This window comes from Pholis gunnellus, assembly GCF_910591455.1.
Source record: "Pholis gunnellus genome assembly, chromosome: 4".
Lineage (NCBI taxonomy): Eukaryota > Metazoa > Chordata > Actinopteri > Perciformes > Pholidae > Pholis > Pholis gunnellus.
This window is the reverse complement of record NC_136530.1, coordinates 2,616,193-2,632,771: the sequence shown is the minus strand read 5'-3', so window position 1 is coordinate 2,632,771 and position 16,579 is coordinate 2,616,193. Positions and strand designations below refer to the sequence as shown.

At 39.6% G+C, this 16,579-nt stretch overlaps 1 protein-coding gene across 1 annotated transcript in view; it reads left to right on the top strand.

The window, feature by feature from the left end:
- The window catches only part of LOC306695341 (capping protein, Arp2/3 and myosin-I linker protein 3-like), a gene marked incomplete at its 3' end in the record, with an annotated part of 31,447 nt that extends 29,578 nt beyond the window's left edge, over positions 1-1,869 (top strand). Inside the window, exons 36-40 of the mRNA XM_079158567.1 lie at positions 83-177; positions 275-401; positions 1,161-1,232; positions 1,404-1,511; positions 1,829-1,869. Coding sequence (XP_079014693.1) covers positions 83-177; positions 275-401; positions 1,161-1,232; positions 1,404-1,511; positions 1,829-1,869 — 443 coding nt within the window. The remainder of the gene's footprint in view (positions 1-82; positions 178-274; positions 402-1,160; positions 1,233-1,403; positions 1,512-1,828) is intronic.
- Between the last annotated feature and the right edge of the window lie 14,710 nt (positions 1,870-16,579).

The window sequence follows — 16,579 nt, the reverse complement described above, 5'->3', positions numbered from 1 at the left end:
TAGCTTTTGTAAAAAAAAAAAGAGGTTTTGGCTGCCATGATTTGCCACATGCAGGTGACAGAGATTTCTTTTTGATCCGTAGGTACAGAAGAGGAAGGAGATGTAGAGAAGGACTCTGGAAAGATGGAAAAGAAAAGAAGAGACTCGGAGGGTCATCCTCCTCCGATCCCAGAAAAGGTGTGCATTTGGTTACTGTAAATCTACAGCAAATATGGCGTTTGCAATAATTGTCTTTTTGATTCGTTATTTTTTTGTTCTGGTCCACAAAAAACAGCCAAAGACGTCCTCGTATGGGATTTTTCCAAAAGAATCAGCCAATGAGAGGAGCTTACCTCCTCCTCCTGTGCCACCTCCAGTTCACAAGCCCGTGCACGGATTACCAGACAGAGCTGCAAGTCAAGGTAACTCTAATTATGAGAAGAAAACATGTTTTCAGCAACTGCCTGACTTTGACATCGCAGTACACACTGTGCTTTTTGTTCAAAGCACAGCTTTTATTTGGTTATAACAAGGTGCAGATAAACAGCTCAGCTTGCAGAAAACTCTAAATGGACCATAATTTAGGAAATAAACATCATGCTGTATTGAAGGAGACTTGAAACTGAGATGGAGACGGGCTGTTCTCATACAGCGTCCGTAGCTTTACCTACGAAAAATGAACGCGCTGTAGTTCGTAGAAGAAGTCAACGTTGATTTATTTAGTCAAGTAACTTCGGTACTTCAGTAACGGCTCTTTGGTCATTATTTCAAATCCAAACCACGATTGTTTGCCTAAACCTAACTAAGTTGTTTCATGTGAAGACAGAAGTTTATTTTGAAAAGACTGTTTGCTTGTAACAAATGGACATTGACACGTGTTGAATAACTTTTCGTACAACATCATAAGAACCTTAGTATGAGGATACGTTGATTGAGACCATAAACTCATGTTTACAATGTTTACTGAGGTAATAAATCAAGAGAGAAGTAGAGTCATTTTCTCATAGACTTCTATACAACCAGAGGAGTCGCCCCCTGGTGGACATTAGAGAGAATGCAGGTTAATGACACTTAAACTGTCATTGGCTTCACTTTTCAGAACCGGAGGGCCCGCCTTTAAAATATCTAATACTGGTGTTCCTCATTGCATGTAAACTAATTAGTCTTTCGTACCTGTTCAGGTGAAGAAGGACTGCGACCTCAGGCACCAGTGAAACCACAGAGAAACAGAAAGGCCATGTCTTGTGACGCAGGTGCAACTCGTCTTTTCTTCATCACAGTATACACAATTATTAATCAATTAACGACAAGTTTCTACACGGTGTTATATATTAATGTTGGGTATTTATGTATATACGTTTAGCTGTGTGTAAAGTGTCTGTATCTAACTGTTAATTTGTGTTTTTTGTCCTCACTGAACTCAGGCACTGACAGGGAAAGCCCTAATAACGTTGAGAAGCCCCCAAATCGCAAACCCCCCGTGAAAAAACCTAGACTACCCCAAAACAGAAATAAGTCACTGGAGTTGTCTGGTACACGTCTCTGTTTTTATTTAAATATATATATATATATGTGTGTGTCTGTGTGTGTGTGTGTGTGTCTGTGTGTGTGTGTGTGTGTGTAGCAGATGTTACTAAGTGTGAGTCAAGTGGTAATAAAACACCACAATATGTGTTGCTGTTAATTGGCAAAAAAAAACGATAATTCAGTGGATTCTTTACTGTTCATTTCTATATGTTGTGACCTGATACCTGTATTGATCAACCACAGATATATATATTCATATATACATATTTTTGGATAATAGTCCCTGCCAATGATCCGTTTCCTGTCCTCTTCTACCTTACAGACAGCCTCGACTCAGCCTCTGGTCACAGCGAGCTGTTGTGATGCGAGCTGTCGCGGCCGAAGCGTTGTCATGACTCCTGTCGAGCATTTCATTTCAACGAGGACACAAAGAAGAAGAAGAAGAAAAAAAAAAACATAGGAGGAGGGGAGAGCCAGACGGACATCATAAAGCATTAATAACTCGCTTCTGTTGAAACGCTCACTTTCCTTAAAGGAATAGTTAGAATGTGTGTGTGTTGGTGTGAGGTTCTCCTCCACAGTCAGGGTTCTACTGCAGTAGATGAGTTCACAGAAACAGACAGGAGAACCAGCACGGGAGCAAAGTAATGTTCTGCTGAAGTGAACGCTGTATTTAGAATGTGCTCACCTCTTCTTGCCGTCTTGCTGTCAGACAGACCTTTCTGAGGGAACTGAAGCTGTTCTCTATGATCTCTACAAAGACACCAGACTCATTGACTGAAACACTGATTCTACCTCTCACGACGTCAGAAAATCACTGTTCTAGTGACAGCTGCACTTCCCCTCAGAAAGGTCTGCCTGACAGCGAGGTAAAGAGGTGAACGCATTCTAAATATAGCGATCATTTAAACTGACAGACATTCTTTTAGGAGTCTAAAATACGTCCACGGCAAAACATTACTCTGTTTCTATGAACTCATCTACTGTAGTAGAACCCTGACTGTGGAGGAGAACCTCACACACACTACTACAGAACATCTGAACTATCCCTCTCGTGTCACGTTCCTCCCTCTTCACCCAGACTCTGTCTTTGCTTTCCCCTCACATGAAAACTCTTTTTGTGGCTTCAGTATTTTAACAGTATTTGCTACTTTAGAAAAACCCAAACGATCATCGTCTTTGTGTGTCTGTGGCCGGCGGGCCGAGTGTTGGAGCGTTGTGGCTTTGCTAGACAGAAAAGTAACGTCTTTATTAGAATGTGATTTCTTAAATCTGCGATGCATCTCTGACTGCTGATACAGCTGATTGCCTTTGGTTGACACTTGAAAATGAGTCGCTTCTTATCAGATGAAACTTGATGATTTATATCTAGTTTTGCTTTCAGGGAACTGAAAGGTAATATATTTTATAGAGAAAAATAAATATTATGTATGAGCACCCTCACTGTATGAATAAAACATGAATGGAAAACCACTATGACTCTTACTGTGTTATCGTTAGCTATCGTTAGCGTTAGTTAGCTCAACCCGGATGTGGTTTTTACTGTGCAGTTAGATGAATCATTAAATGTATTGTTTCATGTTAACAATCAGAGGATTTAGGAGATACCGCTTATATTAGATGAGGAGGAACGGGAGGACAGTCACTGAAGTAGCTTGAGATCACCAACAGTCCTGTGGACGGAGTTAAGTTAAGGTTCGTTGTTTTAAATGTACCTCGAGGCCGACTATGGGGATCATTTTAGGGTATTATTGTAAATTGCAGGTAAAATTATAAATATTTCTTGGTTGTAAAATGAACCCCTACATTAGAACATTGGACTAAGAGACTGACACAGATGTTAATGGGAGAAATGACGCCACAATCTTGAATGAAAAGAGATTTTGTGCAGAGATAGACACACATTTATGTAATTTCAGAGGGAAATATTGTACTTTTTACTGCACTACATTTATCTGACAGCTTTAGTTACTTGTTAATTTAGTAGTTAAGGTTTATGCAGAGAAAACATGAATGACCTTTTTTTTGATAATCGTTTTTCATGGTTCCAACTTCTCAAATGTGAAGATTTGTGGATTTTCCTTTTAATTATTTTAATCATTTTAATGTATTTTTTTAGTATAAAGTTTTGAGGTTTGGACTGTTAGTTGAACAAAACAAACATTGTGAAGGTTTCACTCTGGGCTCACGATCAATCAATCGATTCCTGAGCTAAATAATCAGCAGATTAACTGATAATTATAATAATTATTAGGTAATAGTTCAAAATTTAACAAAAGTAAAATCCTGCTGTTAAATTAATGCACGAGTATTAAAAAACGGAAATATTAAATATACAGTAGTACAACAGTCACAGGGGATATTTTAATACTTTAAGCACATTTCCCCGATTGTACTTTTTTTTTTAGTAACATTTCGATGCAGCACTTTAACTTGTAACAGAGTATTTTAAAGTGTAGTAGTCATACTTTCACTCAAGTTTAGGATCTGAATACTTCCTGCGTGCCTATAATTATTACTAATCAATGTGTAATAATATCACCCTAAAAATCAAACGAATGAAGGTTAACAGCTGAAGACATCCGGCCGACTGGTCTGGTGTCTACGATCACGTGTCGATGCTAAATTTACTTTCTGACTTCAGAAACGCACCTCAACGGTTGTTATGGCAACCTCATATATTCAGAAGTCAAAGAATGTGAGAAACAGCAGGGGGCGACTGATGCCTACAAATGAGACAGGGACACACACACACACACACACACAAATGATTTCGGTCTCGCAGGTTGTCATTAGCAACTGTGTCGTGACCTTTCTCTCCCAGAGATGCTGTAATATAATGAGTCAGATCGGAGTTACTGCAGAGTGAGGAAACCTTTACAGTTTGTTCAAATTTAGATTTCCTTTTTTTTTTTTTACCAAGTCAGTGTTTTTTAACGAGCAAACAGCCTCTGGGGAAATGTTAAGCAGCTTTTTTAAAGATGACTGAGAATAATTTATATGGCAATGTGAGGGGGAAAGAAATCCTGTAAGTCATTATGACGAGAACCTCTGCTCCAAATGTACTCCAAGTACTGAGGTAGTATCGCAAAGTAATGATTTAGTACATCAATAATGACTTAGTATCTCAAAATAATTAAAAACACTCAAAATAATGACTTAGTATCTCAGAATAATAAAAAACACTCAAAATAATGACTTGGTATCTCAGAATAATAACTTAGTACCTCAAAATAATCCCAGAGTATCTCAAAAAATGAGTAAGTAGGGACATAAGTAGTGACCTAGTAACTCAAAATAATTACATATATATAATATTTTGAGTCATTATTTTGAAATACTAAGTCATTATTTTGAGATACTAAGTCATTATTTTGAGATAGTAAGTCATTATTTTGAAATACTAAGTCATTATTTTGAGATGTTAAGCTATTATTTTGAAATACTAAGCCATTATTTTGAAATACTAAGCCATTATTTTGAAATACTAAGCCATTATTTTGAGATGTTAAGCCATTATTTTGAAATACTAAGCCATTATTTTGAAATACTAAGCCATTATTTTGAAATACTAAGCCATTATTTTGAAATACTGAGTCATTATTTTGAGATATTAAGTCATTATTTTGAAATACTAAGCCATTATTTTGAAATACTAAGCCATTATTTTGAAATACTAAGCCATTATTTAGAGACATTAAGTCGTTATTTCTAGATACTAAGCCATTATAATGACTTGCAGGATCTTACATTAGACAAAGTTTTAATTTAATTTGTTTGTTTTAATAGATGAAATGGGTTTCCGTAACTCCACGTGTGAACTTCAATTGATCTATTCAATCATTCAGCCTCGGTTTCCGCCTCGGTTTCCTTGTTAATTGATCACTGCAGTTTTCCAAATAAGATGATTTAATATCCCGTCTCTCAGCCGAGTGTGTGAGCGACGAGCAAGTCTCTCCTGAAACAATTCAACAACTCAAATCCTGATTTATGGTGAGATCACAGGTAGTGTATTGGCAGTCTCCGAAACAATGACTTCATAACAGTACAGTGAAATATATCCCTGGTGTTGGTTTGAACCGTTACTCCCACTCCACCTTGAATAATGTGGAATCCACGGTGGTGAGTCCTCTCATGTAATCATATTCCCCAAAATGAATGTGCCCACTGTTATTGATGAGTTGTCAATAAAAAAGAAGCTGCAGAAAGAGGAGCTTTGAGAACTTTAAGTAGACGGATTGTGCCGTGAAATTGGATAAATAATTGAATTTGATTTGTATTTCTCTCTTTTTTTCAGAACGCCTTTCAAGCTAAAGTTTTTAGATACTTTGCATCTCAACAAATGTTCTTAAAAATAATTAAAGATGATCATTATTTTTTAGCAAAAACACAATTTTCTTGTCGCTGTCAACGTCAACCAAAAAGTGGAGAAAGGAGAATTTCTTCTGCGTCCCCGCGCCTGAAATCTGAACTGAAATTTTCGACAGTAAGATTCCCTCGGCTGTCATTTGCGCCTTATTCTTTCACAGCTGATGTGAAATACACATCACATCACGCAGGAGGCACCCGAACACATCCTACCCCTCTCATCGTTCTGCTGCAGTTACCAGGCAACATGATCGCATAAAAGGCCGAGGGTAGAGAGGAGCCGGAGAGAGAGAGAACATGTGTGGGTAGAGGAGAAAGATGCGTGAAAATAAAAAAAAAGGATGCAGGCAGTCCACAGCCATGTGCATGAGTGTGCTCACACAATAACTCACAGAATACAGATCCTCTCCTCTTCCTTCCGGCTCGAAGGAGGATCCTCCGTGTGAGAGAAAAGGTCGTAAAGACTCGTGAGGCTCAGTTCTGTTAAGAAAATCACAGAATACAACTGTTCTACACACAGTACAGCTACTAAACTGACCTGATATAAGTATTTCATTTCCTTATTATCATTTGTATTATTATTGTATTATTATTATTATTGTAATAAAGTATTGTTTTCATTATTATTTATTTTACCTTATAATTAACATTATTATTTCCTTACTTTTTTCTTCTTCCTTATCAACATTATCATTACTATTTATTTATATATGTTATTATTATTTAGTATTATATTCACAATAATTTATTTTACCTTATAATTAACATTATTATTTACTCATTATTATTACTTATTTTGCCTTGTTATTGCTTTTGTTATAATTACTTGTATAATTATGTGTTGACTTAACTACTGCAATCAACATTATCATTATTTATTTACACATTTCTCTCTCCTACTCTTTCTCCTCAACCATACCTGCACATTCCTCTGGTCACAGTTAATTCTATATGAATATATGACACGCTTATAACACCACACACCTTCATACATACAATACTCCCTCTAACAAAAAGCAACTAAAGCTCTGCACCATATTAAAAGTCTGTTTGTACGTCGTTTTGTGTTATTGTCTGTATATTTTGTTACACCTTTGTCTGTCTAATTCTTAAACCTGTGTGCACTCACTGACTAAATTAAAATAAATAAAACAAGGATTCCGTCCTGAATGAGGTTTGTTAATTAAACATGAACAAGCTGTGAGAGTGTATTTGCATGTGGCTCCTCGCAGCGGAGCCTGCTGGATGGATCATATTCGTGCCACAGCAGCTACACTGGAAATGACTCATGCAGGCAGACGACGATAAGATGCAGCGCAATTAAATGTAATTACAACCGTGTCTACAAAAAAAAGGTCATGAGTGAGCTGTTCAGCTAGGTCGTCATGGAAACTGTCTCCCTAATGGCTGAGAAAGACGGCTGCCTCAGGACTCACCTTACAGCCTCAGCAGCCTCAAACAGAACCAGTCACCTTACGGCCTCGGCAGCCTCAAACAGAACCAGTCACCTTACGGCCTCAACAGCCTCAAAGACAACCGGTCACCTTACGGCCTCGGCAGCCTCAAACACAACCGGTCACCTTACGGCCTCGGCAGCCTCATACAGAACCGGTCACCTTACGGCCTCGGCAGCCTCAAACAGAACCGGTCACCTTACGGCCTCGGCAGCCTCAAACAGAACCGGTCACCTTACGGCCTCGGTAGCCTCAAACAGAACCGGTCACCTTACGGCCTCGGCAGCCTCAGACAGAACCGGTCACCTTACGGCCTCGGCAGCCTCAAACACAACCGGTCACCTTGCGGCCTCGGCAGCCTCAAACATAACCAGTCACCTCACGGCCTCGGCAGCCTCAAACACAACCGGTCACCTCACGGCCTCGGCAGCCTCAAACACAAGCAGTCACCTCACGGCCTCGGCGGCCTCAAACACAACCAGTTACAGACGTGAGGCTAGCAGGTAGCAGAGACCTGCAGCTAATCTGGATTATGTCATTATATCATTCTAATTACTGTCAGAAGGTAGTGGATCCTCATGCATTTAAATTTTACGATTCTAGTATTCTTTTCTGCCATAATAGTAATTCATTAAGTATAACATGTAACAATAGGAAAAGTAATCTACTAATTACACGTGATTTCACATATTATCTTGCATTAAAACTATGGACATTTTATTTTTCCAAAAAGAACTAATCAAATGTGCAAATTCAAGCTCATTTTATAAAAATGTATAATAATTAATTACAATAATACAATCTTATATAACAACAACACAATAAGAAGAACTGTTTAAAGGGACACTGCATGTGTACTGTTTTTATGTTCCACGTGAAATGGTAGTAATCTTAAATGCTATTAAATCAGTTAAACACACACTGACATAAATGCACACCTGAGCTCACACACACATGCATGCGTTTACATTTTACAGAATAATCAGTGAATCTAAAATGCTGCACCGTTCGTAATGTGCGTGCATAATAACAACTCAACATAACTGCAGGTGCACTGCGGAGGAGCTAAAGCCTCAATTTAATGCCTCCTCTTACTGAAGTTCATCATTCCTGTGAATAAATGGATTGTTACACAATTTATTTCAAGTTTCCTCCTCGTTAAATCATTGTAATCCTGCAGGAGGACAATAGAGGAGAGAATAATCAGTGTGTGAGGACAGAGGGAGGGCTGCAGAGGGGCAATGAATGAACAGATTTAATGTCATCTCTCAGTCTGGGAGAGGAGCCAACGTATCGACCACCTTAATCCCTTCATCCCTCTCTTCCTCCTCCTCATCCTCCCTAACCTCTCTGTCTGCTGCCACACCCTGATTTCCATCTCTGCTCATCTGCGTGTTTTTGTTTTGTTTTTAAGATTAAAGTCGTCTAATACTTCCTGTTTGGTTGTATTGTTCAGTGTTGATGTGAGCTTGGACATTTTTAAGCCGCCTCTTTAGATTCAGATTTTACTGTTGTACATTAATTACACAAAAAAAGATGATTGCAGGTCACAGTGATTTATGAGCAACGTTTTCACATTGATGAAGGCAAATAAAGATTTATTCATGGTTACTTCCCAAATATGCTGTGAGTGAAATTTCCTGTGTGATAACAAAACACATGACAAACAGTGAAGCAGCAGTGTGTGAACAACAAAATAATTGCGATATTATCCCGATAATCATCAAGGTATACTTCAAAATCTTAAAATGGCAACAACACATACAGCAATCACTTTACCTTACCTTTAATTAAGAAACAAATATTTGTCTTGCATGGGACACACATCTTTTGTCAGTGAAAATACTTTTTTAGTAAAAAAAATCTTAAATATGGTAATTTCAAGTGTCCATGTATAAATATAAGGATAATTATTACTCTGCTGCTTTTTCCTAAAAAACTATGTATAGACAAATATAATCCCTCTGCATATGACCCATAACAAGGGTGTGGCGGAGTATTTTTCAAGACACTCGTGGCTATATACATTATCCCGATAATGGAAATTCACCAAGATCAACTTATAGTTTTTTATCGTGATTCGCAGCGACCTGTCAATCACAGTAGCCCCGCCCCTAAAGCATACCCTCCTTTATGGTCTATTTGACTCTAAATGGATCATAATTTACTAAATGAACATCATGCTGTATTGAAGAAGACTTCAAACTAGAGATTGAGACCATAAACTCATGTTTACAATGTTTACTGAGGTAATAAATCAAGAGAGAAGTAGAGTCATTTTCTCATAGACTTCTATACAACCAGAGGAGTCGCCCCCTGGTGGACACTAGAGAGAATGCAGCTTTAAGACACTTCCGCAAAGGCATCACTCGGCAGAACCGGTGGTTGCCGCCTGTTTTTTTGCAACATTGTTAAGGCAGTTGTTCATTTACGGTAGTTACGTTATGCTGTTACAGTTATTTTAGCCGTAACCGTAACATGTTTTTGTTGCCGAAACCTAACCGATCGTTTCATAACTTCATTGTACGTTTCTGAAAGCATCACACGAAGATGAAAACGTATTTTCGGTTTAGACATATTGAGCGGTTTGCAGAAACACACCATAATCCATTTAGTGGCAAACTTCAGCAACGGATTAAACACCTGAATGAGCGAATTAACCTTCAGCAGCACTCACAGACCTGTCATTGACCAAATGGCAGGTACATGATCACGATTAAGTGCATTCAGTGATCTGAGGTGGGGATAGACATGAGGATGGGTGAGGTAATAGCAGGGGTGCGGACAGCTTATGTCTACATTACAGATGGTTTATGAACACACGGGTATCTGTTAATCTGACACTAGTTTCTGGGGGAGAATCAGCGCTAATCCTATGACTAGCCCGATTAGTCTACTCACAATGACACCACACGAGTATACAAACTTAACGCACACAGACACAAACACAAACAACACAGATGGACTGTCTTGAAAAATCGATAAAAGACAGTAAATAGTTTAAGAGGTATGACATGCGTAACCTTGTAGCTACACAAGCTCAAAGTCAGACTTCAATGGGCCGTTTAAAGCTTAACAGTTGAAGTGATGGATTAGGTGTTACAAAAACACTGAGATTAGAAGCAGCCAGGAGAAGGGGGAGCGACGGAAGGTCGATGATAAAGAAAGGCTTTACTTCGGAGATGAAGACAATGTAACAGAATGTGTCTGGGTGTATGAAAACATCACAGCATGTTTGTTTACTTCATAAATGATATCTTAAAATCAATTAGAAGAGTCATTTGTGAGTTTTTATGGACACATTAGAACAACTAACAGAAATATTTACAGTATGTGTGCTAAACATACAGTGTACTGTGTACCATAAGCATACGGGAGGTTGATGGACGCCGCTAATGCCTCGTTTCACAGAAGACATTTTGCCAAAAATGACAGAAATGGATGATGGCTGGATTTCATTTAGCTGGTTCAGTTTAAAGTCAGGGTTGGTAATCTTAAAACCGGTAAGAGTACCCTAGATATTTAAAAATGATCAAACTGAAAAACTCAGGCCTCCTTCCAAAGTTACTCCCCCAAAATTATAAATTTGAACGTAAACAATGAACATGGATATTGTTGGTACTCACAGCTGTTAAGCTAGCAGGCAGCCAATCATAACATTCAGCCCAAATGAAGGGATTACTTATTGCAGTCCTGTGACAGCCACAGACACCAGATTTTATTTCATTTTTTCCCGTCAGAGCATTTGATTCATTGATTGCCGTCAGGATGTAGCGAAAACTTTAACAAATATAGAAGAAGATGAAGAAGAAGACCAACCCTACCTTTAAGGGTCCTGGTTTTGTACATATGCTAACTCACTGTCACACTGTCGTGGCTTAGTGGGACACTTGAGCCATTGTTGATGTTATTAGAACCACAAGTGCTTTTATACTATAAGTCAAAATGTCTGCTGTGTAAAATGCAAACTAATATGACGTCTCTTTGTATCTGTTCTTGGTAAAGGGTTGGTTCAACCCCCAGACTGTATATAACACGTGGATGTAGTCATCGTGACGTCACCCATTGGTTTGGACATTTTGAAGACTTGAGTTAGGGGATTATGGCGTGGTCATATTGGGGTTTTTTTGCAGCCAATGAACAGAAGTTACCATATTTGGAATGCGGAGGAGTGACGTAGAGATGCCCTATACGTCTCTGGTAGAGACCTGTCAATCACTGTGTAGCCCCGCCCTAAAGCATCCCCTGCTTTATGGTCTGTTTGACTCTAAATGGACCATCATTTACTAAATGAACATCATGCTGTATTGAAGAAGACTTGAAACTAGAGATTGAGACCATAAACTCATGTTTACAATGTTTACTGAGGTAATAAATCAAGAGAGAAGTAGAGTCATTTTCTCATAGACTTCTATACAACCAGAGGAGTCGCCCCCTGCTGGACATTAGAGAGAATGCAGCTTTAAGGCAGTTCCGCATCGACTTCACTTGGCAGAACCAGAGGTTACCGCCTGGTGTAGCCACACACACACACACCTAAACCATTCCCCTAGTTCCTCAATGGACACTGATTGGTCTGAACCGCTGGACATAAACACATTACTTGAAACCTGACAAGATGGATTTTCTATCGGGGTCACACTAGCACCAACAGACAAAAAAAACGGAATATCAAGACTCAGGACACAGGGCAGATAGAATAAAAGGTCTTACTTGTAAGCAGGGGGTTGGTACACAAGAGATCAGTCCACAGTAGGCAAAATTATCCAAAAATGCTTAAGTGGAGTCGAAATACACTGAAAAAACTTCTAAATAACACTGACATGAGGTCTATAACACTGGGAATAAACGAGGAATAGTCGGAACGCTAAACTATGAAAAGTTAAGACCAACTACTCAGGGGAGGAAGGGAAATGAGGGACAGGTGAAACTAATCAGGGCAGAATAGGTGATCAAACAGGCAGGAAACACACAAGGGCAGGAAGTGAAGCACGTGAATCGAGAGACAAGGTGAGTATTTCAAAATAAAACAGGAAACACTAAACTCTACTAATGTAGGAGCTGAGCAGATAACGACAGACTCCAGCTGCCGTGTGAGGGAACAGATATCTCAAAACTTGAACAAATATAACTTAAACTGGATGGATAGAGTTAAAGAATATATATGATCCAGGATTAGATAAATCAAACTATCAAAATATATTTTTTGTCCTAAGGCTTTTACACACTGTTTTCTTCTTTTTGTCATAAATACTTTCACACGGAGCACGAATCCTACTTAAAAGCAACGTACTTTATTTCTCGGAACAAGGTCGATTTTTATGAGCTTCCGCACTGCTAATAAACAAATCAACCAATCACGTTGTGCAGAACGAGTTGAGTTACACCTTTAATAAAAACATGGAGGCTTCGTAGTCCAAACCAAGACGGCAAACTTTATTACTCCTTTAAACATTGACAACCAGACCAGAATCACTGTGTCCGTTCTTACTTTTCACAATAAAAGCCCTAAACATTTGATATTTATAGAATTTAGCATTTTTGTGCATTTTATCCATTATTCGTCAATATTTGTCGTGTGTGTGTGTGCGTGTAGAGAGTGAAGGAGACGGATCCTCAGAGCGAGGGAGGGAGCGGAGATAGGGAGGGGGTCTTGAGGTGAGACGTGTAATCCTGTTGCTTGTAGCAGAGTTAGTGGGGATTAGGACATGTATCTGTGGGATAAGGCCGAGGTAGTGGGACAACTACAGGCCTCCACCTCACACCATCTGTCCTAACAGTCCAGGCCTGTCCTCGACTCTGTCACTCTCTCACCCTCTGTCCTGTCCCTTAAAATCTGCTTCAGTGTCCTCCTGAGTTTCTCCCGTTTCGTGACCCCACGTTGCCCTTAGAGCCTCTCAGAGGGTAAAAGCTGGAGGATATGAAACCGGGTTTACAAGGTGGCGGGTGTTTGGGCAATGATATGAGATGCTCCAGCTTCAAGGATCAAATTCACCCAAATCACCAAGTCGTGTTTTTCACGTGCAGATAGTTTCGGTTTTATCAGTTGAGGATTTGAGATATCTGCCTTTGACGTTTCTGCTGTGACGTGAATATAACGGTGGAGGACGTGATCTAGTTTATGGTGCTCACAGCATTGAAACACAGTTTATCATTCTCATGTCAGAACAATATAAAACCTGGATAATTCACAGGCCACTTATATCTCTCTACCTCCACATAAATATCTTTAGATTTTGTTTGCTTTCCTGCAGGGAAAGTCAGATGAGAAGATTGATACCACTCTGGTTAGCTTAGCTTAGCATGAAGACAGGAAGCAAGGGGGAATAGCTAGCTAGGCTTTCTCCAAGTAAAAATATTACAATAAAAAAAGTAACCAATCAAAAACTGAATTGCGAGCTTTAGAGGTGCTGGTGTAAAAACATCACGATGGACTATTTCTTGGACGGGGACATCAACTTCCTGGAGTCTCCGCTGGTTGCCTGTGACGACATGACACCTTGAAGAAAAACATTACACACTTCCCAAAACTATTCCCTTTAAAATCTAGCTGACGGCCAGCGCTAAAAGGGCCGAGAATCGTCCTCATATAGTCGTGTTTTCATTCAATTGTGAAGCGAATTTTAAGCAAACTTTCGAAAATGTCGTAAATAGGAAATGCGAATTCCGAGCGGTGACGTAAAACAGTAGATTCCATTTGGATTTTCCGAACTAGGATTTATTCCGAATATAGCATTTTGCAATGAAGACATTTGGGATATGTCGATATTATTCTGGTTTTAGGAGCATTCTTTGTATTTAGAATTCTCAATTTGGGTTTTTACTGCAGTCTGCAGCCGATCTGTGCGTTGCACACAAACCAACTATAGCCAACAGTTTGCAAGGCTGGAGTGGAGATGCACCTCATACTTCACCTCAAAAATATGAAAGACTTGAACAGCAACAGGTTTTTGGATCGGCGCAAAAACATCGAAACGCCGACCACCAGTGGTGAAAAACTTTTCAAAAGTAACACATTTTAATTGTTAGATTTACGGCTGCTACTATTCATTTTCATGAGACATGTAAATAGCTTAGTTGGAATATTACTTTTTTTCGAATTAGGCCAACAACTGCAATATTTTGTGCATATAAACATATTCAGTGTGTATTTTTCTTTGCTGGACGCAGTAACTTCCTATCTATCTTTAACATGTAATATCCCACCAACAACCACTGCCCAAAGGTACAAAAGTGCTTCCAGAAACATGAGCACGGGGAATGCTTGTAAAGTTAAATGAAAACAAAGGAAATACACAACCTGCAATCAGAATACAACCACTACAGCATGTACTCACTATACTGCTACCTCTACACCATTACGATAATCACAGTGCGGGATCCTAACGGACTAATTACTTAAATACGCCTCTGGAAATGAGACTGCAGTAGAGCTTTGAACGGTAGAATGTCATCCTCACCTGAACGTGAGGCGCACTGAGAAGCATCTAAGGGGCTATGGAGGATGGATCCCTGTGTGTGTGTGTGTGTGTGTGTGTGTGTGTGTGTGTGTGTGTGTGTGTGTGTGTGTGTGTGTGTGTGTGTGTGTGTGTGTGTGTGCACGGCTGCAGATGCAGGAGGGCTGGTGGTGCGTTTGGCATGAAGCATGAGGTAAGTTCCTCTGTGTCTCTCCCCTCTCTTTGTCCCTCACCCTCATGGGAGGCCCTGTTGGTTTAGCGGCTAAGCTTCCCCCGGAAACACAAATGATGGACAGATAGAGAGGTAAAAAAGGAAAAGAAAGAGCGGACGGGAACCTGAAAGAAGAGAGTAGAAACCGTAATAATAGTTGTCATATTTTCCTCATCCTTTCATATATTCTCTACTCATCATAGATCCTAATTTGATTTGTTGTCAGACTGCAGTAGAATCCTGCCGATGAGCCGTTTCCATGAGTCAGCGTTGTCTGGTTGCCTTAAAAAGGTTTTGTTTACTGTCCAAATCAGATTTGTGTCAGCGATATTAACTCACTGATTCCTTAATGAGACGCTATTAAGACACAGAGAGACTCCGGATTAACAAAGTTTAGCTTTTAAGGAGCATCGAAGAAACGCTTGTTGTGCGTTCCTCTGCTCGTCCACAGACTTAAAAAAAAAAAAAAACTGAGTTAATTCACAGTTTTTGAGCCTAACTGCAAGAGACATGCAGCGTTGAGACACAGGGGGCTAATTTGTGAGAACAAAAACAAACCCCTATGGTGGAAATATTGACAGCTGCAGTGTTTGGGTTGTTTTTCCGCCACAACGTCGGGAATTTAGCTGAAAAAGTTCAGTTATTAACAGTTATTTAGACTGCTGTTTACTGACGCATCTGTAAGTTCGAGATACAACAATGTTGTCAGTGAATGATACTTTTGATTGATATTTCACAACTACATCCCAGATAGATGAGAATAAATACAGTGAAAGCAGTTATTTTGTGTTACTGCTTTAAAGGAGAGAAACGTGTGAACGTATGACAGCAAACTACTGGTTTATTAGATAAAAACCCCCAAAAAGTGTCTCATAGACTCAATGATGACACTTTTTTCAAATAATTAAATACAGTCATCGACATGAGACACGCCGTTCAAAAGTAGAAACCTGTGTTGTTTGCTTTTGTGGGATCCTTTTCTCGTGATGGACGCAGAAATTAAATGTAACCATGACTTAAGCAACAGTGACGTAGTATTTAATATTCAAAGAGACCTCTTATGTTTGGGGGGGGGGGGGGGGGGGGGAGTGGTAAATGGTAAATGGATGTCGGGCTTGTACTCGTGTAGAGCTTTTTCCAGTCTTTCGTCCACTCAAAGCGCTTTTACACGACACATCGTTCACCCGTTCACGAGGATTCATCCTCCGATCGAGGGACGAGCCGCTCTGCCACCGAGCCACAGTCTTGTCAAGACTTTCCACCACGACCACCAGCGCCGTGGTTTTTATGGTTTTGTTGCCTAAACATAACTTTCGTTTTTTGATATAATGTCGTCCTGTAACAGATGTGTCCCTGTCTACAAAACCGATTGCATTTTGAGACTATTTTTGACTGTTGAAATACCTCACTCAATCATCAACAACTGTAACCAGTTAGGTCGAAAACCAGAGATTGAACACCGTGAATAGGATGCAGGTTTGTTGCAGCTCTTTGGTGGGCACAGCGATGGAGGCCATCTGTGGAGATAGTTAGAGTGGTAATCGATGGAGAGCAGAGCTTCAAGCCGACACCACGCTGCTGGA